This window comes from Cavia porcellus, unplaced genomic scaffold (assembly GCF_034190915.1).
Source record: "Cavia porcellus strain 051 isolate PalLab524CR breed Dunkin Hartley unplaced genomic scaffold, mCavPor4.1 scaffold_13, whole genome shotgun sequence".
NCBI classification, from domain to species: Eukaryota; Metazoa; Chordata; class Mammalia; order Rodentia; family Caviidae; genus Cavia; species Cavia porcellus.
The window spans coordinates 67142248-67165288 of record NW_026947496.1 but is presented as its reverse complement, the minus strand read 5'-3'; the positions used below and the strand labels follow the sequence as shown (position 1 = coordinate 67165288).

General features: G+C 49.7%; 1 protein-coding gene across 3 annotated transcripts; it reads right to left on the bottom strand.

Annotated features, from left to right (window-relative positions):
- Positions 1-72: 72 nt before the first annotated feature.
- On the bottom strand, positions 73-22310 carry Plcd1 (phospholipase C delta 1). 3 transcript variants are annotated; one of them, XM_003473461.5, is made up of 15 exons: positions 22156-22310; positions 13653-13817; positions 10342-10570; positions 3928-4057; positions 3610-3841; positions 2872-3073; positions 2642-2786; positions 2419-2568; positions 2172-2327; positions 1800-1959; positions 1575-1691; positions 1020-1198; positions 793-925; positions 565-714; positions 73-427 (listed from the first exon to the last, which is right to left on the bottom strand). In XM_003473461.5, the coding sequence occupies exons 1-15, from the start codon at positions 22187-22189 to the stop codon at positions 342-344; spliced, it is 2268 nt and encodes a 755-aa protein (XP_003473509.2). In that variant the 5' UTR covers positions 22190-22310; the 3' UTR covers positions 73-341. The 3 variants fall into 3 exon arrangements, with proteins under 3 accessions (XP_003473509.2, XP_003473510.2, XP_063116400.1); XM_003473462.5 differs by lacking the exon at positions 22156-22310 and adding an exon at positions 17876-18029; XM_063260330.1 differs by lacking the exon at positions 22156-22310 and having other exon boundaries at positions 10342-10463; positions 13653-13801.
- Positions 22311-23041: the final 731 nt, after the last annotated feature.

The following is a 23041-nucleotide window of genomic DNA, read 5'->3' as shown; positions in this document are numbered from 1 at the left end:
ACATGGGGAAGGTACACACATATGCGTGCTTCCCAGAGGACTTTCTGTGTTCAGGCAAAGAGATCACAAGGCTTTCAACGTAGTTCTTTTAAAAACTCTCAACGTAAGGTTGGCCAAAGGGTACAGAGGGCTGCAGTGTTCTTAACGGAATTAAGGACAGTTGTAGGCACTTAGCCAGCTCCTGGGACCCCCACAGAGGCAGCAGCATTGACAATATGTTAGAGCAAAAGGCAGTTTGAGGGCCTCTGGCTCAGTGCTAGAGGCTGGAGTAGTCACACCAGTCCTGGATCCAGATGTGGACACAGGGCCAAGCCCAACCAGAGCAGACCCCATCAGACACCTTAGTCCTGGAGTGTGATCTTCACAAAAAGGGTAGCTGATGGATGCTGGTCTCCATTCTTTGATAAAAGGTGGACATGGCGGTATCCTGGCAGGCAGACAGGCAGGAAGGAAAGTTCCAGTTACTCAGGGAGGATGTGCCAAGGCACAGCCAGTTCCAGCCCGAAAGAAGCCAGGCCCTGCCTCCCCAGCCATGGCCCTTCACACACCCCAACAGACACTCACCCTGCTTAAGGCTGTGCCAGGGGATGGTGCTCTGGCCAATGAAGTCGTTCTTGGAGGAGGCATCATAGTCCTCCACAACAAAGCGGACAAGGGCAAGCTCAGGCACAACCACTTCAAACTCGAACTCTGTGTTCCACCATGGGTTGAAGCCTGAAGGGACAAGAATCATGTATCAACAGCAGGGACATCAGCTCCAGGAGCTGGGCCCATTCCAGACCTAGCACGCACCGTTGTTAGTGATGACGGCAGTCTGGCGACTGGCCATGTCTCGGCCCACACCATGGATCTCCACTGTCACCTTGGGGTCTACGATCGAGTTCTTATTCTTGTTGACTTTTGGCAGTTGCTGCCCTGAGATGACCTGAGAAAAGGTGATGGGTAATTAAGGGTTCAGGAATGGCAGAGAGGGGGAAGGGAGGACCAAGGGCACCTATCAGTTCTGGATCTGGCCATACCCTCACACTGAGCCTCTTTGGAGCCCACCAGGGCCCTCGAGTCACAGCACGTGCATTGAAGGTGGTGTTGAGGTCTCTCAGGAAACCAGGTTTCAGCACATACCCACAGGCTCCATTGTCCTGGAAGCGGCCTTGGTACACATCCATCTCTGGCCCAGGTGTCTGGAAGTTTAGGGCCACTACAGGCAAGACGAAGAAGTCACAGACTGTGGGCTGGCTTCAAGGCCATGGAGCTCAGCCTGTGTAGGATACACTGAGGCCTAGGGTCCCGTGATGAGGCAGAAGCAGAATCCAGTATCACCCAATGACTATTGCCCTCTTTCTAGCACACTAACCACAAGTATAGTTTCTGGAGGTAAAACTCCATAGGTGAAGTGATAACTGCATTTTCAGACACTGACTTGCTGGCAGGGAGATATTTACAGTTTACAGCTCCATAGACTCCTGCACTGATTCTGGTTAGGTTCCCAGGCCTCATATTGCAAGGCTCCAGGCCGGTGACCTCAGAACTGAAGCGCCCCCCTCCAGCTTCTTCAAGCCCCAGCAGGCCCATACCGATCTGGCAGCCCCCATTCCACATCTCCACAGGGCTATAGTTGGAGGAGTCTGTTCTCCATCCTGCCGGGTAGATCCTGCTCAAGTGGCCCACGTTGTGGCGAATAAAGCTGTTTCCTGAAGAGAAGTGTGGCTCAGTCAGTAGAGAGAGGCCAGGACCAGCCCTGGCCAGCCCACAGGGCCAGGCAGCTGGGTAGCACCCTCTGCTTGCAGGGAGGGACTCACCTGACTCTTGGAGCATTCGGAGAGCACGGTTCTCAGAGAAAGATGCCATCTCATAAAAAGCCTGCCTGGAGAGGCCAGCCTCAGAGAAGCCCCCAAAGTGGACACTCTTGCAGTAAATGACCATGTCAGAGAGCTCCTGCACCAGTCTGAGCTTGTCCTCCTGGGGGCCATGGGGAGGCCCCGGTTAGAGCTAGGGGTTGGGCAGGGTGAGCACTGAGAGCAGAAACCCTGACACAGACAGACAGTGGGAGACAGACAGAGAGAAGGGGCAGAGGGTCTGAATGGCAGCCACAGAGAACTGAGACAAGGCGAACGCCCATGGGCGTGGGGAAGGCCCTGGGTCTACTCCGCCCCCACAGCTCCCTCTTGAACCTTGGACTTGTGCTGCACCCGGCTCTTCACAGCCTCATCTTCCATCTCAGCAGCCTCATCTTCATCTGATACAGTTGCCTCGGGGCCACTTTCCCCTTCAGGGGGCAGTAGACCCCCGAGCTTCTTCCCCTTCAGCAGGATCTTCCCCTTCAGTTGCTAGGGATGGAAGGGCAATTGGTCAGGGTCCACCTGGCCTCTCAGCAGCTCTTGCCCTTCCTTCTGGGCACCCTCCCCCCCCGACACATACCTCTGGGGAAGGCAGGTTACTGGTAACTCCATCCAGTGGCCGGTCCAGCAGCAGTGGCCCCAGGATGGCACGCAAGTGTCGTGCCATGACACGCTGCTGCTCCAGGCTGCAGTGGTTCTCCAAGGACAGGATGACTGGGTAGGGGGAGGCCTGGAAGTCCAAGGGCATGTTAGGAGGGCTTGCTGCCCCTGGTATCCCCTCCTCACCTACAGGGCACACCTACCTTGAAGGCATAGTCCCGAATGGCCCTGAGCACATCACTGAAGAGGATCTTGGAAGTGAAGGTATAGCCATGGTAGATGATCGGCTCCTGGTTAGGCCCATCCCAGCAGTCAAGCTCCAAGCAGCGGCAGCCTTTGCACAGGGCCCTGCAAGTAGGCATGCAGCTAGGACCCTCCAGGTCCCGTCCTGGATCCCACCAACGCACCCCCCCAAGGCTTCCCTGGACCGCACCGAATGTAAGCTTCAGTGCTGCTGGGCCCAGTGAGCTGGTCTTCCAACAGGTAGGTGTTATGTGAGGAGGATACCAGGTAATGACTAAGTGGCTGGTTCATGTCTTGATAGACTCGCCGGTGCACCAGGTTGAAGGCACTGCCATCAGCTGACAGCAGGTACATGAGAAAGCCATCCTTGGTCATTTGGCGCTGTGCCTTGGCTGGGAAGAAGGAGGTCCCCATTACTGGTCAGTGCTGGCTACCACTCCAGAAGCAGGGCCCCTCTCCTCCCTCTGCCTCCACATCCCAGTTGGTTCTCAATAGCACTGGAAAGTGGAAGTCTGTCTCTATCCAAAACCGTGGTTTTCCCAGAGTGAGGCCCTGCCTCCTCCTCTTCTGTTCTCTGAGAGCCTTGGAGAGCAGGGTCTCATCTCCTTCTCGGTGCCCCTACATGGGAACGCCCTCTAAAGCCAGGCTCCATCTTTTCTGTTCTATCACATCTCAAAGGTGGGCCCAGAATGGACTCAGAGAAGAAGGTAGGAATAGCATGGCTTTTCTGGCCACTTCTTTTACTTTTTCTTGAGGAGGGGTCCTCAAGGCCCTCTGAGAGAGGAACAAGAGGGAAAGGGATCCAGAGAGGAGCTTTTGCAGGCGAGCACATCCGTCCCAGAAGCCCTGAGCTGGTACCCCTTGTCTCTGGCTGCAGTATTCTTGGGGTTCTCCCAGGCATGTGGCCCTGGGATCGCCAGGCCCTCACCAGTCTCACTGGGCTCATAGCGCTCGATGAGGGACAGGGCCAGCGCGGGTCCCGCCTCCTCTTCTCTCTGTTGATGCTTCAAGAATGTCACTAACTGATCCACTGACAGGGTCTCCCCTGAGCCTGCAGCCTCTGCAAAAGCATTGTCAATCTCCACTCGCTGGGTCAGCATCCTGTAGAAGACTTCAATCTCCTCATCCTCCAGGGAATCCGTCTGTGAGTGGTCACATTCCTGTGAAGCCAAAACAGCCATGAGGGTAAGGCTCAGAAGAGGCCTGGGCAGATCAGGGCTCCACTGCCACACAGACCCTGCCTCACCTTGAAGATCTTTCGGGCATAGCTGTCATCCACTTGGATGTTGAGCTCCTTCAAGAAGTTCTGTAGCTCCTTGAAGCTCATCTTATTGTCTTTGTTTTTGTCAGCTTTCCGCAAGCAGGAGTGAATCCAGCTGGGCAAGAAGTAAGGAAAGAACCCAGGAGCCCTGGTACCCACATGACCCAGCTACAGCCATGTTCCAGCTGAGACACCTGGAGACACTGCTCCTGTCTCATAACTGCCCCTCTACCCTGGTGGCCTCTCTGGAGATAAGGAAAAGGTTACATCCTATCAAAGACTCTACTTGTTGATTCTGAAATCTTTCAACTTTTGGAAAATATTTATTACTCTAAAAAGGACTCCCAATGGACAATTTGGAAAATTAAAAAGAACAAATAAAGCAAACAACTATACTACCATCTATCCTACCATAACTACCACTAACATGGCAAAGTATGTCATTCTGGTTTCCATTATTAGCCACCTGGACTAAAGCACTTAACACTTCGTTTGCAGGAAACAGAAAAATTTCAGACATTGATCAGAAGATGGAGACATCAAGCACGAAAACAAAGTCTGGATCAGGCAGTCATGACTGGCTGCTTTGGCTCCTACCTGTTCCCTGCGTCTGTCCTCCCCTTCTTCAACTTAACCTGGAGGAACTAGACAAGGAGGAGGAGTTCCACATACATTCGTCAGAAACTGGAGACCAAGAAAAGACAGTGAAACCTCATGAACACCATAGAAAAAAATGACCACAGGTTTTAAGAAGAACTCACAAAGGAAACAGCATAATTGATGCTATCTATAAACTTTTTAAAAATCCAAGGAGCACAGAAAGGAAAAACAAAGCCATCCATCTGGCACACCAAGGGAAACATTTGCAGCAAAGGTTTGGAAGAATTAATTAAGGAAGAAGTATGATAAGCCTAGTAACTAAATGATGAAGTACAAATTGGTTCTTTGCAAACATAAAATTATAATACAAATCAATCCTTTGCAAACATAAAAGGTAAATGTGTAGTAACAGGGGGACACTCTTCAACTGCTTGGGAAAGGTAAATTGGCATAATTTTAGGAAAGACATCTGGCAAAGGCTTTAAACCACTGCTTGTGTTCTGGATGTGGCTCACCCACGGTTCACTTGTAGAGTGCTTAGTGCCCTGTGTGGTGATGTTGGGAGGCGCCCTGTGGGAGGTCCTTAGGTAATGGAGGATGTGCCTTTGGGGGGCCTGTGGGACCCAGATCTCATCGTGTCTCCTGCCTACCTATCTCCCACACGTGCTACTGCCATTGGCTATCACGTCATCCTAGAACTGAGTTTGAATCTCCAGAACTGTGAGCTTAGCAGGCCCCTCTGTATAACGTTGGTCTACTTCAGATATTTGATTATAATAACAAAAAGGGACAAAAAACCATGTTTGTTTCATTTAATTTGACTTCTAGGAATCTATAAGCAAAGAAATATTCTTAAATGAAAGACTTTATGAATATAGTTCTTGGCAATGTTAAGAATAATGAAACATTACAATAAAATTTTAACACGATAAGAACAGACTTAAGTTTATAATGCATCTACTCCCTGGAATATTGTAATCATTATAGTGTTTATGGAGACCATGCTAACACAAGGAAATGATTATGATACAGTGTTAGATAGCAAATGAATTATAATGCATTAGCGCCTCTATTTTTGGCAGTGGCATCTTTAGAAAATTAAAAGGCAAGAAAAAAGATTATGAGGAAAATGCATTATCAGCAGTTTCTGGAAGAGGTAGTCTTGTGGATCTTTAAGATTTTATTCTGATATTCATATATTCCAAAATTTACATACATATGGAAAAAAATTATGGCAGAATGCCAGGTGAAGCAACCACTTTCTGAGTGCCCCAGCCAAGTCCAGGTTTCCTTGCTGAAGGTCAATCAACAGGAGGGACGGCTTTATGAGCTCAGAATCTGTGCAGTAGGACCATGAACAGGGCATGAGACTGTCCAAGAACAAAGCTGGGCAAAAGGGATGGCTGTGACAAAGAAGCCACGGAACTGGGCTTTGAGGAAAGCCCCCAAACCAGGCAGGTGTGACCTTGAGAAATAACCACTTAAAAGTTTTTTGAATTCTCAAAAATACCCAGCAGTGATAATGAACAGAGTTCAAAATGAGCTGAGAATATACTAGCAATCAACAGTCTGAAAGTACAATTAAGAAAACAATGCTACTTGTAGTATCAAAGTGAATCAAATCATTTAGTCTTCCATTTAAAGTATAAAATTTAAACTCTGAAAAGCATAAATCATTGGAAAAAAGAAAGCACATGTAAACAAATGTGCAGACATCCATGTTCATGGATCTGAAGGTTTGCTATTGTTATGCTGGAAATAGTTTCCAAATCAATTTACAATCCCTATCAAAACCCTGCTGATTTTTCTAAGGGTTCTGACAGACTGACCCAAAAGTTTGTATGGAAATTCAAGTGATTTACATCACTTTTTTAAAAAGTCCTGATAGGGCTGGAGATTTAGCTCAGTGGCATAAGCACCTGCCTTGCAAGCACGTGGTCGCAAGTTCAATCCCCGGTACCCATTAAAAAAAAAAAGTCCTGATAATGAACCAGGCATGGAGGTATATACCTATAATCCCAGCATTTGGGAGGCTGAGGCAGGAGGATCAAAGTGAATTCAAGGCCAGCCTGGGCTACATAAGTGAGTTCAAGGCAATCTGGTAGTATTCTCTGCTAGATAAATTTCTGTGCATATAATTATATACTTACAGTTGAACAGTTTCCAGTAAAGATTATTGTACCAGTACTTTATTCTTGGGGAAATGCAGAAATTTCTCCTCAGTATTCTCTTCATAATCACAAAGAACTATGTGGTAACAGTTATGATGTGCTGAATCAGACTTTGATAGTGAAAACTTGCAGCAGAATTTTCATCTTAAAAAGACACCATATCCAGCACCAGAAAAATAAAAGGAATTCTGCTGTGATTGAGATTCAAAAGGATTGCATTCCTATTTTCATACGCATGATGGATAAAAACTTAGTGTTAAATACATTCATTTATCTATTTTTAGCTTCCTCATTTAAAGTTTAATAAGTTTTGGATTGAAATGTAAAAAAACAAAACAAAAAACCAAAATTCAACCTAGAATATTCAAATCATCCTTGAAAAAAAAAAGGAGAACTCACATTTTCTGATTTCAAAACTCAAGGTACAAAGAGAAACATATGGACAAATGGCAAATAATTCACAGTCCAGAAAAAATGCTCATATTTTGGTCAGCTGATTTCTGAGAAAGTTACCAAGAGAATTCAATGATACAAGAATAATCTTTCCAACAAATGGCACCAGAAAACTGTATATCTACATGCAAAGAAAAGCTAGAGCCCCCACCTCACATGGTATATGAAAATTAATTCACTAAAGGTCAGAGACTTTAATAAAGAGTGAAAATGGTAAAACTCTATAAGAAAATCTGATTAAATGTTCATGACTTGGAACTAGGCAAAGTCTTCTTAGATGGATCAAAAAGCACAAAAGAACCGATGCTTCACACCTATAAACTCAGCACTCAGGAGGCTAAGATGGGAGGATTTCCATGAGTTTAAGGCCAGCATGGTCTTTACAATGAATTCAAGGCCAGTCTGGACTGTACAGTGAGACCTTGTCTCAAAAGCCAACCAACCAACCAAACAGAAACTCAAAAAGCACAAGTGAAAAAAAGAGTGAAATTAAATTTCACCAAAACTAAAAACCTTTGTGCTTCAAAGAATATCATTATACAGAATGGTAGAAATTATTTGTAAAGCCTATAATTCATGAGACTTGCATCTAGCGTACACAAAAAGCTTTGACAATGTAATAATAAAAAATAAACAATGCAATCAAAAATGGACAAAGGATCTGTATAGGTATTTCTTCAGAGAAGATATACAACAGCACATGAAAATTTTATGTATCACTAATCATTTGAAATGCAAATCAAAACCACAGTGAGATAACATGGTAACACCTTGTGTTTATGAGAATGGTTACTATAAAAAAATTGAATCTCTTGTACACTGTTAATTGGAATGTGAAATAGTAAAATATTAAGGTGGCCCCTAAAAAAAACTGCAAGTAGAATTACCACATGATCCTGCAATTCCACTTCTGTATACATTCTCAAAAGAACTGAAAGAGAACTTCATCTCAAAGAAATGTATGTATGCCCACTGTCACAGCAGAATTATTGACAAGGGTCAAAAGGTAGAAGCAACCTAAGCGTCTATCAATGGATGAATGAACAGACCAGATCTGCTGTATTTATACAATGGAAACATCTAACACATGTACAACATGGGTGGATCCTGAGGACAAAATGTGAAATGAAATAAACCAGTCACGAAAAGACAGATACTATATGATTCTATCTATCTGGGGTATATACAGGAGTCAAATTTAGAATGATGATTGCCGGGGGCTGGGGTTGAGGTGGGGACGGGGGAGAATGAGTGAGAAGCCCCTTCATGGGTACAGTTTTGCAAGACAAAAAGCGCTCTGGATGTTAGGTGCACAACAATGTGACTATATCTACCGCTACTGAACTGTATATTTATGAATGGTTAAGATAACTTTTATTTGATGTGTATTTTATCAGTTAAAAATCAAAACAATAGATCCATTTAAAAAGAGCCTAACAATAAAAATAAGCAAAAAATCTGAATAGCTATTTCTCCAAAGAAGACATACAAGTGAGGAACAAGCATGTAAAGATACGTAACATCATTTGCTATCTAAGAAATACAAATCAAAGCCATAATAAAGTAGCTACTGCCGTAGCCACAGAAATGTCTACAACAATAAAATATATTTCAGTCATATAAAGGAGAGACCAAAAACCACAAACAACAAATGTTGATGGGAAAACTGAAACTTTCACATACTGCTGATGGGAATGCAAACTGGTATAGCTTCTCTGGAAAATAGTGCAGCAGTTCCTCAAAAGGCTAAACAGAGTTACTGTATGACATGGCAACTCTACTCCTAGGATGCACTCAAATGAAACAAATGTCCACACAAAAACTTACACTCATCTTACGCTCATATTTCCACAGCAGATGGGAGTCTCAAAGTGAAAACAACCCAAATGTCCATCAACTAATACATAGATAAATAATATGTGATAAATCCCTAAGAACAGAATATTATCAGACAGTTAAAAGGAATGAAATATGCATCTATGCTACAATATGGATGAATGCTGAAAATATGCTGGGTGAAAAAAGCCAGTCACAATAGGCTGGAAGACTCTCTTTCCATGGCACGTCCAGAATAGGGAAGTATATAGGGACAGAAATATATCTGTGGTTGTCTGGGGCTTGAGTTGAGGGGAACTAGGAACCTTGCTAAAAGTTAAGTGTTTCTATTGAGGATGATGAAAATGATTCTGAGGATGGCTACACAACTCTATAAATATACTAAAAACACAGAATCAAATTCAAGATTTTAAATGGGTTAATTGTATGGCATATTATATCTCAGTACAACTGTCATTAAAAAGGGTGCTGGACCTGGTTCCACCCTCATCCATTCATGACAGAAACCTGAACTTTGAATTATAAACTATCATAAACTTAAAACTTTGTTTTAAGCCCATAGGCTTCTCTGAAAACAAGCCCCAGGAAAACGTGATTATTCCCTAAAGAATGGCACAGAAAGGAACCATGGCCTCCCAACTTCCAGACAGAAAATATGTAGTATCTTCAGAAAACACACCTAGAGTTCCTACCCTAGGTCTTCCACTGAAGTGGGGTGCTGCCCTCGGCCTCCCCAGACTCCTGGCTCCACACTACTTACAGTGGTGCCTGCAGAGACCCACAGAGCCGCCTCGCTGCTTGGCCTTCGGTCAGGGTAAAGAAGGGGCCATGGACTTTCCCCATCTCCTTTCTGCTGTGCACTGAATTGTGTCTTCCTGAAATAATATGCTGAAGCCCGAACTTCCAATGTGACAGTATTTGGAGATGGGGCCTTGGGAGTATTTAATTTAATAAAAAGTGGAATTGTACCTCTGTAAGAGATACCAGAACGCTTTCTGTCTGTGTTCCTGCCATGTGAGGACACAAGGCAAGCCATATGAAAGCCGGGAAAAGAGTGTTCACCCTACTCTCACCACACTGTCACCCTGATCTTGGAATTCTAACCTTCAGATTGAGAAAATAAGGTTCTCTTGTATAAGTCACTTCATCTAAGACAGTGGTGGTGAACCTTTCAGAGCTTTCAATGATACAAACAGCCTGCTGTGGCACATGTACCATAGGTTCACGACGACTGGGCTATGGTATTTAGTTATAGCAGCCCAAATTGATAAAGCCAGCTTCCACATTCAGATGCCCAAAGGACAACTATCAGCTGTCTAGAGACCAACCAAGAGGATACTGCTGCAGCTTCTGCCGCTGGTCCATGGAACCTGAGTGGTGGATGATCTTGCGTAGACCCTGCACCCAGTGCTGGGCATCGGCTGGTGATGGGGCAATGAGGTCTAGTGTATTGCGCTGGTCCTTGAAGACAATGGAGAAGCACCGGTCCTCAGGCACATCACGGGCAAACTTTTCCAGGCCCTCTGTGCGGTGCCCCATCCGTACCTCCTGAATGTCCTCAATGGAGACTGAAACAAGGAGATAGTGAGGGTGGGGTGCAGAGCATGGTGTGAGGGCAATCCTTGCCCTTGACATGCTCAAGGCCATACTGAAGGGGCCCAGGCCAGACACACAGCTCAGTCCAGAGCTGAGGCCTTGAGTCTACACAGCAGGCAGACAGAGGAGGGGTGAGCAAGAGGAAAGAGGAGAACAAAGACTGAGGTGGAGACAGAGCATGAGACAATCACAGTGAGCAGAATGGAAGGAGAGACAGGGACCTTGGGGTGGCAAGGGCACCTAGGACCCCAGGCTAGCTGCTTCCCTAATGGAGGGAGCAGAGCCCCTGGGAGAGGACTAGGACAGGGCAGGTTTTTAGGCACAGACAAGAGATGAGACATATAGGGTCCTGATTGTACTGGACCTTGGGCCTGTCCCTCCCACAGCCAAGAGGCTCCAGGCCCCCTTCCTGAGCTACCCAGTCAGCCCTGACCTTGGGGTCTGGTAACAAAAAGACCAAAAGCAGAAGTAGCAGTACTTGTGTGAGAACATGGATAAGTCCTTGCCTGGTGTGTGTCTGTGTGTGCTGACTTCATGGAGCCTCTTGGCAGACGGCTGCAGGAAAGAAGGCCCTGCCCTTTAGAGTCCTGTGAGACAGCATGGAGGTGGTCCCTCAGAGGTCTGAGAGATCTTACCATTCTGCGCTTGGCAGCCAGGGGAAGGCCCTCCTGTCACAGTCCACAGTCCACAGGCTTGAGGGAGGGATAAGATCCTATATATCTACCACTCCCACTCCCTCGTGTCCACTGGAGCCCGGCTGAGAGCCAGTCTCAGCAGCCAGGTTTACACTGAGCTGCCCCGCAGCGGGATCCAGGCTCTGCCCTGCTCCATTCCCACCCTGCGCCATCCTCACCCAACTGTCCTTAGTCCTAGACTGGCTGTGACTAGAAGTCTGCCCTGTGGAGTGGGATGCGTGAGCCCTGAGCCAACTGGGGTGCACATCCCTGCCTAATCCCTCTGTGCCCCACTAGAAAGCTGCAGCTGCTCTAGGTTGGGAATGGAAACAGGAAGCCTGGGCTGTGGAACCTCCAGACCCAGGCGCCACCTCCCCAGAAGTCCAGCTCCCCTTGATGCTAATAAAACCTGTCTGTCTGGGAAGCTGTCAGGCATGGGCAGAAAATGTGGGTTTGGGGGAGCAAGAAGCAGAGCCAAAGAGAAATGGGGGATGCTCCACCCTTCTTTAGTGAGATAAAGTGCAGTTGGGGACAACTAAGTTACAATGCACCCCAAACAGGGAAGCAGGAGAGACCTGTCTCAGAGGTCTCTGATCTGGAAGAAAGCCTCTTCAGCCACGCTCCTTACCTGAGCACATCGGCCTCCCAGACCTGGTTCTGCCCTCACTTCCTCAGGGCAGGGCCCTCAGCAGGTCACTCAGATGTGCTGCCCCCGCCCTCCATGCTGGGGCTCCTGTTGAAACGCACTTCCTGTCCTTTGCTCACAGCCTTCCTAGAATGAGGCTCTTATTGCCAGCTCAACCGGGGGCTCCTGCCTCGATCTGCTGCTCCTCTCCCTGCTCCCTCACCCATCTATCACCAAGCTCTAGGCACACACTGGTGAGCCAGGATATGTACTGGCAGGGGGTGAACTCCAAGCATAAGATCCCTGTTCCCAATGTGTCCCCACTGGTCAGTATCTAACAGGAAACCCACTATCAGGTCAGGAGCCCAGGGAAGGAGGCTGTCTGGCGCCATATGCAGAGGGAAGGTCAGGGATCACTCATGCACAGGGAGGCAGACAGGGGCTCAGGGTGTTTTGGTGAGAGCACTTAAGAGCCTCATCTCTCCAGACCCTTCCTGGCTCTGCTCAGAAGCCTTCATAGCGCACAGCCTAAGGACCCTTGATGTTCTCTTTATCTGTCTTACTCCTGTCCTGCCTAACCTTGGGCCATACCTTCTCTGGGTTCTTCCCAGGAGCCTGGCAGATCCCTCCTAGGTAAAAGGTAACACACATATGCGTACCTAGGACTGACCCTCTCCTTCATGCTATGCTTTCCCTCTACCTAGAGTCTGTCACTGGGGGTGGTCTTGTTCCCACAGACCTGCCAATCAGTTCGTCCTGCTTCCCTGCCCACCCCTACTCCAGGGTGAGCAGAAGAAGGGGCAAGGGCTTTCCAGGGGTCTGGGCTTTGGGAAACCCAGATTGCAAGTTCCTATCTGCATTGTCCATCTGAGTAGTAACCTGCACCTGTCATTTAAATACAAATTAATCAAAATAAATTTAAAAACTCACTTCTTTAGTCATACCAGCCACATTTCAAGGGTTGAGCAGCCACTTGTGGTTGGTGGCTTCCATACTGGGCAGTGCAGATAACATTTCTGGATCACACTGGTCCAAAATGTTTCCATCAAGTAAAAGTGTAGAAGGGATACCTCATTTTACAAAATTTTTAGGGAACTCCTGCATTAAAGGGAAAAAGACACCAGAGCTTCCTCCTTAAGGCATCATAGGTCAGACTGTCCATTTGCTGCCCCAGCCTTAGATTCCTGGGCCTTTTCTGGAGTTTCCAGAAAGCTCTCAGGCCCATATCCTTGAAAGAGCATGGCATTGGGCTTTTTGCACCCCAGCCTTGCTCCACCCCAACCTCTTAGGCTCAAGTCTCAGTGAAGATCTCTTCCTGTGGCCCCACCTCAACCAGACATGCCTTATCTGCCTCTGGACTTTGGGCCTAGCTTTTGGCCTACCACACCCGAAATACTAATCCACTCAACTTGTTTCCTTCTCACCTCTGCATGGGTTCAGTCATCTGCATGTGAGTTCAGTCAACCCTGTCCAGGTTCCTCCCTGAGTGTAAGCTCATTCGTTGTGATGGTTGTGTATTCCCAACCCCAAAGAGTTTTAACACTGTGGTCCTTGTTCCCTGATTCCCACCTTTAACTCATTTTGGGTCTCCATTTTCGTAGAAGTGGTTTAACCAGCTCCTCTTCTGACCCCAGCCAGGCTGTCTCCTCATTTCTGGTCCAGCTTGCATGAACCATCAGGCCGTGGTCATGGACCACAATGGATTCCCACCCCACCTGTGCTCTACCCCTTTCCCTGTGGCCCAAGAACACTCACATAGCTGGGACTCTGGGGACCTCATGACCTTGCGGGACTCCTGCCAGATGGTCTTGCAGTCCTCCTGCAACTTGTAGAAACGTTCTCTTCGCCATGAGCTGGACTTCACCTTCAGGAGCTGGCTGCCCTTGAGTAGAGCCTGTAGGTCCTTGTCATCTTGCAGGCCTAGGGAGCCAATATTAGTAAGAAACCACCTCCTCTACCACTGTCTCTGCTGCCTTCAGTGCCATACTGGGCATGCCCATGCCTGGACCCTCCAGAGCCAGCTTTTCCAAGCTGTATCTTAAGCTTTCTGTATACTGTCCCCCTCCACCCACATTCCAAGAGATCCTGCCTCCTACAGAGGGCTTCTCTGATCATCAGCTGAGGTGTCTATGCAAATAGCGTGAAAACTGCCAACCCAGGATCACACTTATGTACTGTGACCACTCTACCCACAGCTGGATGGGCAAAGGAAGGGAACTAATTCAGGATTCCGTGGTTGCTGGAGGATCAGGATGTTAGGAAATTGGCTCTAAATGATGAGGTGGATCCTTCTTGGTCTCACACAGGGGTCAGAGTGAATTGAAGGAAGCTGGGACTAAAAGATCAGGCAAAGCAGGGAAGAAGAGCAGACGCAGTCGCTGTGATGGCTTATACCTCGATGTCCCAAGAGCTTCATGTACTCACAGTGGGGGCTTTTGGAAGGTGATTGGCTCACAGGGATTTACAGTTGATTGGCTGTAGGGAGGTGATGTCTGGAAGAGGCAGGTTACTGGGGACACTCTGGGAGGGTTTACCTTCCTCCCTAGCTCCTCTCTTCCTTCTCTGCTTCCCATCAGCAAGAGGCAAGCAACTTTTCCTCCACCACGCCCCTCTGCCATGCCATCATGCCTGGGAGCCAGTAGACTATGAACTGAAACCCTTATAAACTGTGACTAGAAATAAACCTCTTCCTTAATTTAAGACATGGAAATGAACCTCAGTGCATGAAGGAGCTAAACCTGATTTGTGTCTAGGATTTGGCATCCTTTCTGACTGGCTGTGTGACCTGGGTAAGTGACTCCATGGGGCAGGGCCTCTGTTTTCCTGTCTATAAAATGAGATAATAGTATCCATGTCAAAGAAAAATCTAGGTTTAAATGAGATGACCTACAAATCAGTGGAGATCTTGAAGCAACAGCAGGTGAAGCTCTTGGTATCAACACGGGGTTGCTGTGGGACCCTTTGTTATCCCTACCATCCCTCTTCCCTGCTCCCCCCATCCCTAGTCTACTGGAGTAGGTCTCTAATCGTTGCTCACATAAGAGAACAGTGAGACCAGTGCACCTTATACTTAGCCTTCTGGGCTGCACTGTCTCTTCCTACCCCACTGCCATCCCCAAGAGCCCCGGGTCTGGGACCCCTTAAGGCACAATGAAGCTGAGGCAAAGCCCACAGAGAGGCCAGAACCTGGCTGCTTGTCCCACCTCCAGTTCTTTTGTTGCTCCAGGCATGGGCTTCCAAAGATGCCCAGGCCCCAAAAGGAAGCACCAAATGGACACAAAGCTTGACCTCTCCGAAGGCCTTGCTCCCCAACAGAACTGTATCAACTGTGATAAAGGAGACTTTCACCTGGCACCTTACTAATCCCTCAAGGTAACACAGAGATAGACACATGTATAAGGCTGTGTGAGTCTTACCCTACCATGTATAGCTCAGCAGTCAGCTCTGTTGAGAACCAACTGACAACCTCAACTCTGTTCTCAAAAACTATGTAGCCAGTCAGGAATCTCTGCCCTGCTGTTCCAGCAAAGTGCTGGCATCAGGGACCCAAGGGTCTAGTCTGAGGGCTTGCGCCTAGGCCTTCCTTGGGGAGCCCTCACGAAGCCACATCTGTTTTCTTTTCTGAGCCCAGATCCCCAAACTCTGATATCTTCTCCTATTTGACCCATTTTCCCTGGCCCCAGCTAGCCTGCTCCACAAATCTACAAGGGCCCACATGATCTTCTGGATCACTTTCCTGGGCCTTTGTTACTACACCTTCTCTGTCTTTACCCATGTTCTCACTTCCAATGAGAACTGAGACTCACACCATCCACTCTCCTACGGCTTTAGGCAGCTTCTAGGCTTCTCCTGTACCTCCCTCGCTGTCCCTTCTCTTGGTTCTCTCATCAGCCCTGCAGTGAGAAGAGCTCTTGAAGGTGATGGTCTGATGTGAGCTTACCACACCTTTGTTACACACCTGTTTACCCATTTCTGCCTTAGCATGCACATTTTTCCTTCACCAGGGGTGAGTCTGCTCACCGCACACAGTGGAAGAGAAAGGGGTTTGCACAGAATGTTCTGAACTGTTGCATCTGAGGGACCCAGTACTACAGGGACTGTAAGAGAGTTCTCAGGAGAGAGAGCCATGTCTGGCCTCTGCTGGGAGATTCCACTGTCCTTCCTGTGGCTCTAGTACAACTGGCAGGAATATCTACCATCTGCCAGCACCCCACCCCCTAAGCTGCCACACCTCAGGGCAAGCCACGGTTGACAGGTCTGATGGGAATGGGGGTGTCAGGAAGTAGAGGGTGACCTCCACCCTCCTGTTCTAAAAAAACACAACTAAGTGATGACATGCTCATCCTGTCCCGGAGCCAGGCTGCAACCTTGTCTGTGGTCAGACAGAGATAAGCCCTAGGCTAACAGTGCCAAGGTGGGATATGCTAATCCCAGAAAGGTGAGCCATTGCTCTCCAGGCCACTGGGAAACTGGGGCAGGTGCCTCCATTTCTTAGTCTCAGTGGGGGCCCTTCTATTTCCAAGGCCTCTGGGCTGCCTACCCTTCTGCCTTTGCTCTGTGGGCATGCTGAGTCTGTGGACTTCTTCATCGAGCTCCACTCGCTCAACTGCCGAACCTTCTCCTCTGTAGGAGGTTGGCAAGGGGCTCTGAGCTCCGAGGCCCAGGACTGATTCTTTACTAACTTGCTCAGCTTAGCTGCCTAGGGAGGTGGTGAGGAGCAGGGCATGGAGGGTGCTTCAAGGGCCAGTGGGAAGCTGGATGGTGTCAGGAGACCTGCCAATTAAGCACCTGTCCCTAAGGTGATGCATAATGAGGATACCCTGGGCTTGGGATCCACAACAGTGCACAGCTCCTGGGATATAGTCACACAGATACCCTGACACACGCCACCATACACAATCACACAATGCCAGACATAATAGTGGCTTGGGATCCACAACAGTGCACAGCTCCTGGGATATAGTCACACAGATACCCTGACGCACGCCACCATACACAATCACACAATGCCAGAGACAATGAGCCACATTATACCCCCAAACTATACACTGTCACATGGATTTGTGCAATGTTACCTCAGTCACACACAGCCACATACCAAAGTATCATTACTGTGATCATGATAACAGCAGCCACCATAATAATAGTTAAGATTTGAATATGATACTCTTGGCAGCACCTGTGTTTAATCCCTCAACAGCTCTATAAGGAAAGTAGAATCATTATCCCCATTTTACTGATGAGGAAACTGAGGCTAAGGGAAGTTGCATGGTGGAGTTAGGACTCAGAAGCAGGCTGCTTGTGCTATGAAATATTACTTTATGCAGCCACCACTCCAGGAATACCCTGCTACAGAGTAATAGCATCAAAAATTCCACACAGCACAAATGTAACACAAAATGACAGAATAACTCAGTCATTTTGAGTGGCCTGCTGCTGTCATACAGTCACAGCTGCACAGAATCACATTGGACCAGTGTTACACTATGTTACGTGCGGACACCCGGGTGCCACACTGTCACACATTTGGTTACACTTCATTACGCACCACTACACAGCGGCCCACAGGACCACTGGTGTGACAGTACTGGATCATCCACAGAGACACTCACCACATACAGGCAGGTGCACACTTGCATAGCATCACACTGGGGCACACACAGTCCTGCACATCACCTCATGGGGGCATAGTCACCCCAGTTACACTCCGGCCCGTATGTTCAGCGGGGCCTCGGAAATTTGTTAGCAGACCTGGTTTGGGATGATAAGGGGTGCTGAGTTCTGGATGGGTGGAGGTAGGTCAGCGTAGGCATCTTCCCCCCACTACTTCTCCACGTGCCACCACTGCAACCTTGCCACCGCGGGATAACCCCGCAGAAGGAAACAAAGGCTCCAAGTCCAATCAAAGGTAGGTGACACCCAGGGACAAGTGGTCCTAGCTGCTTTCCCAACCCCTCAGTGTCCCCCACACCCCTTACCCAGCCTCTTCCCATTGAGCGCCGCCTCCTTCAGGCTCTGCTCCAGCAGGTAAAGCTCCCTGGAGCGGCTCCGGCTCCGGCTGCGGCTGCCCAGGCACTGCATGGTGTTCTACTGGGCCACAGCGAAGGAGGAACCGGGACAGGGCGTTCCCTAGAAGCTTGCCTGGTTCCAGGGGGTGGAACCGCCCAGAGACCAGCGGTGAAAGGACGAACCGGAGAGGAGGGGCGGTGTACGGGGCGGAGCCGCAGCCTGACGGATTCCGCGACAGAAAATCTGGCAAAGGGGCGGGGCCAGAGCGAGGGGCGGGGAAGGGGCGGGGAAAGGGGCGGGAGGATGGAACTAGAGCCAAGTAGGCAGGGCTGACCAGGGGCCGGGCTCAGGAGGCAAGCGTGGGACGAATCCAAATTTAGCAAGCTTGAAAGCCAACCTCTGCGAGAAGAATCGGGCAAGGGAAGCGAAATTCAAACCAGGAGATCCTGCCCGGGAGGCGACGTGCTAGCGAAGCACATCCCGGAAGCAGATCGGGGCGGTGCCGGGGCCTGGGAGGCGAGACCCGGAGCATCCCGCGGTGGCAAGGCTTGTCCCCTCAGGGAGGGACGAACCTCAGCTTCGGAGGCAGTGCGGGGCAGAACCTAAGCGGGGAAGTCCACCACTCCGGGGCCGCGGGAGGTGGGTGGAGGATAGAGCTACGGGCGCAAGTTCTTGGCAGGCTGCAGAGTTTAGCTCAGAATCGAATCGGACGGGGCCAAGCAGAGCTGGGGACTGCGGCTGGGCCAGGGAACAGAACCCACCGAGTATTTTAATGTTGTTTATTCAACGAATTCATTGCGATCTACGTTGCAGTAACCACACTTTGTGAACTTTAGGCAAACCTGTTTCTTTTCTCACTTTTCTCATCTGAGTGGAGTTAATCTCCAAGGTGTCCCCAGATGCAAATGGAAGTCTTAGGGGGAAAAAGAAAAATGCTGACCTTAAAAGAAGCCTATTAACTCAGGCTTGCCTTGATGAATATAGATGAGAGCGTCAGTAACTTTGTACAGAACTGTGCTGCCCATGTGCGTGGGGTAACAGTAGGTCCTTTCATGTGCATTACAACTTCCCTTTCATTCACCCAGCAATTATTTACTGAGCTCCTACTGTGTGCCAAGGTCAGGACACGACCCAGGGCCTGACTCACTTTTCTTTTACTGTCTGCCTCTGAAGAGTTCCCAGATTGGCCTCACTGAAGCACAAACAGTGAGTCAGTAGCAAAGCCAGCTTTGGGCACAGAAAAGCATGGTAATAATAACAAAAAACCAAAGTGCAGAGTGACTTGCTTTAGGTCACACCACAGAGAAGAACCAGTAAGGTACCTCAGTACGGATACAGAAAAGCAGTTCATTTGGTGTGGCAGTGTATCCCACATTACAGAGAAACCATGCAGGGGTTCAATGTAACTTCCTTCCTCTGAGTTATGTGCAATAGCATGCATTTAAAAACATGATCCCGGACCTGGGATATAGTTCAGTGGTACAAATGCCTGCTTGCCAAGTACAAGGTCCTGAGTTTGATACCTGGTAACATAAAAATAAATAAAATAATAAAAACACAATCCCAAGTGGGTCCATAGGCTTCATCTGATTGCAAGGGCACACACACACATCGCTCTCAAACAAGGGTTTAGCAGCTGGACATATCTTGGGGAGACTGGCTTTTTGGACAACTAGGAGTCCTAAACCCATTCTCTCAAGATCTGTAAAATAGGTATTGCTATCCCATGGGTGAGAAAACCAGCCCAAAAAGGCAAAGGGATTACACATAAGTCAAAGCAAAGCCAGAATTGGACCCCAATCTCCTGAGGCCAATATGAGGTCCCTTTACCTTAGATTTTCGTCAATGCCAGTTCTTGATGTAGGGCAAGAGGGACCAGGTATAGGAAAAATTAGTGGCAGTGAATGTGATCAGTGAAGGAGTGGGGGTCCTGGGAGGTGATGTCTGGGAGGCACATCTGAGACCTGCTAGAGAAGCTAGTCCAAGCCTAATTAAAGTATGAAAATCAGAGGAAGTGAGGTAGGTGTGGGTGAGAGGAGGATGGAACTGTAGGAGCAATTGGAGAGCTTCAGAGGTACCAGAAAGTGCTCCTTGGTTCCTGAATCCAGTTTGGTTATATTTTTCCTGGCTAGGGACTCCCCTAGGGTGCCCCAGCATCTCCCAAAGAACTGAAGATAGCAGTTGACAGGGCATGGTAACTTGAGGAGGGGCATCCTACAAGAACACAGTGCTCATAAAAAAAAAAGAACACAGTGCTCTCTGGATACCAGGTACTACTTATATTACCTTACTCAGTCCTTACCCTAATCCTTTGAGGTAGATAGTGTTTAGCTCTACTTTGCAGATGAGGAAATGGAGGCACAAAGAAACAAAGGGGTTTGTGTGACACAATACAGCCAAACCTGAACTCAGGTACTCTGTCTCCAGAATCAATACCATTATACAACATTGCCTCTTGCATGCATATGGGAGGACAGAAAGGATACCTCATCTAGGACAGCCTGTAAATCTCAGGTAAATGGAGATCTCAGTGGGCATTCCTGCCACAGACCCGCAACTGGCCAAGCCAGAGTGTAGTTCTACAACACATGTCCGGTGCTGTGTGGGATCTACAGTGTGAAAAGACTCTGCAATGGAAATATAGACAGCCTGGACCAGCACAGGGCACCCCTTCCATCACCAGTTCTCCTTGGCAGGTTCCTCCCCATCGGGTCTGCAGTGTGGTGAGAGGGTAATTAATGGAGGTAATCTGGGATGGTGAGCTAGAAGCAGCAGGCCTTCAGAGAGAACAGTTTGGGCTCACAGTGTTTATGCCAGCCCCGCAGGAAGGGCTGGGCTGAGTCATGCATTTGAGAGGCTCGCCTTACACAGGATGAGTCAGGGTGGCCAACCTCTGGCACCAGATTGGGAGGCTTTGACTGAGCCTTCACATATTTTCCGCCAGGGGAAAGATGAGAGAAATCGGGCAAAGATGTAGACACCCAGGATGGAGACCACTCTAACAGCATCTGAGGCTGCCACTTGGGTAGAGGCAACTGGAGGGGTTGAGAAGATTTATGTGAAGGGAAGGCATGGAAAAAGAGGGCTAGCTAGCCGATGCATGGTTGGAGAGAGTGCAAGGGTCTCCTGCGACCCCCCCCCCCAGCTCCCTTCCCATTGGTGTGTCAGGAGCACTAACAATGCCTCTGGTCTGAAGAGAGATGGAACAATGGAAGGGGCAGGGATCCCTGGACCCAGCTGAAAGAGGTGGCTTTGAGAAATCCTAACCTGGTTTTTCTGGGCCCTGGGCGTGTACTGAGAATCACAGAGAGAGGGGGCTGGACTACGGGCACATCTTTAGGAGGGCTGAACTGAAGGTGGGAGGGCTCTGCCCTTCTCTTATCCATCAATTATCTCACAAATGGTTTAGACCAATGGATGGTGGGCAGACACTAAAGCCTCAATTCTCAAGACATCGGAAAAGACAGGGATATGTAGTCAAGTGGTGATGGGTGTCAGAGGGACAGGATTTATGGAACTGGCAGGTGATCCCGGGGAACAGGAGGGGAAAACCTCCCCAAGTGTGGGCGAGTTCCTAGCCCGAAGCAAAGAGATACTGGGTCGCTCCCCTCCGCTCCCGGAGGCCTCCAGACCTTGCAGCCAGGGGCACAGGTTCCTTTCCGTTGTAGCGACCACAGCAAGGCGAGAAGCTGACCCAGAAGGGCGGAAACAAAGCTCGGCTGGACAAAGGATGCAGCAGCAGCAGCAGCAGCAGCAACAGCAGAGAGTTAGAGCAGCGACGGGTGGCTCAGGTTCGCTGCTCCTCCCGGCTGGCCCAGGGTAGTTAAAAGCGCTGCCTCCGACCTCCGCCACACTCGCAGACCTCCCCGCCCCACCGCCCGCCACACCCGCGCAGCCCGACGCGGGGCAGCCCGTCTGCCGCCAGGGCTCTGCGGAGCCTCCAGGACCGCCCGGCCCGGCGGGGAAGCAGGCTTTGGTGAACGCGGTTTCCTCCCTCAGCCTCTGCGCGAGATCCGGGCTTTGTGAAAGCCAGCCTTCTGCGGCAGAATAAAGCGGAGTCCCCGAAAAGGAAGCCACACACCCGCGCCGGCCCCGACCGCGCAGGCCAGACGTGGGGACGTCTGGGACCGCGCAGGGGCTTCGAGGAGCCCCACACCGGGGCGGCGAACTGGGATTTCCTCCGCGTGGCAGAGAGCTTCACAGCTGGCGGGGGGCCGCAGGATCCCTGCCACGCAGGCCGGGCACTCACCGTGCAGGCTCAGGAAGTCGCGGCCCGGGTCCATGCCCGTCGGGCGGCGCCTCAGCGGGCGCGCGGCGGGCTCGAGTGAGCGGGAGTCGGGGCGCGGCGCAGTGCGGCCCCGAATGCGCGGCGGTGGAAGGAGGCCGGTGGCCGGGACGCCGCCCCGCCCCCGAGCCCGCGCCCCCGCCCCCCCAGGCCTCCCAGCCCGCTGCGCTCCCCGCCCCCTCTGGGACTTGGGAACAGGCCGAGCCCGGGGCCTGGAACACCCGCCAACCCTGGCCGGGCCAGTGGGTGTGCCCAGGCCCGAAATAGTCAGATCCCTCTGGCTTCCTGTACCTCCGCCTTCCCTCGGGTCGCAGGCCCTGTTATTACTGCGGCCGCGGACCCCACGCCCTGCCTGAGAGTGCTTGGCCGTGCTGGAGTAGTGCTGGGAAGAATCCGGCCTCATCCCAAGGCAAGGATGGCGAAAAGTCCAACTGGAGCAGAGTTGCTGCACTGGAGCCGCATCGTGTGGGCGGGTGTTTGCGGCTCCCCGAAGAAGAGTCTTTACCTTCTGCAAAATGGGTGCTCGGGCACTGATTGGGAGGTCTTTAGAGAGCTAGACGTGGACCTGGTCCAAAGGAGAATCCCTGATTCTTGCTGGGGAATTTCTAAGCCTAGCTGCTTTTCGTGGGAGTGGGGTAGCAAGTTAGAAGCTTTTTTTTGAGCCTTTTATGCCTCGAAGCCTAGTGATCTGTGCAGCAGAGGGAGCAGGATTTCCAGATCTCTTCTTGGGTGGCCACCTACTGGAACTGCCTATCAAGGGGCCCCAAATGGACACAACCCTTCGGTTCTTGAGACCCAGACACTCTTCTTAATGGAAAGTGTTAAATATCCAGGGAAGGTCCAGGGATCC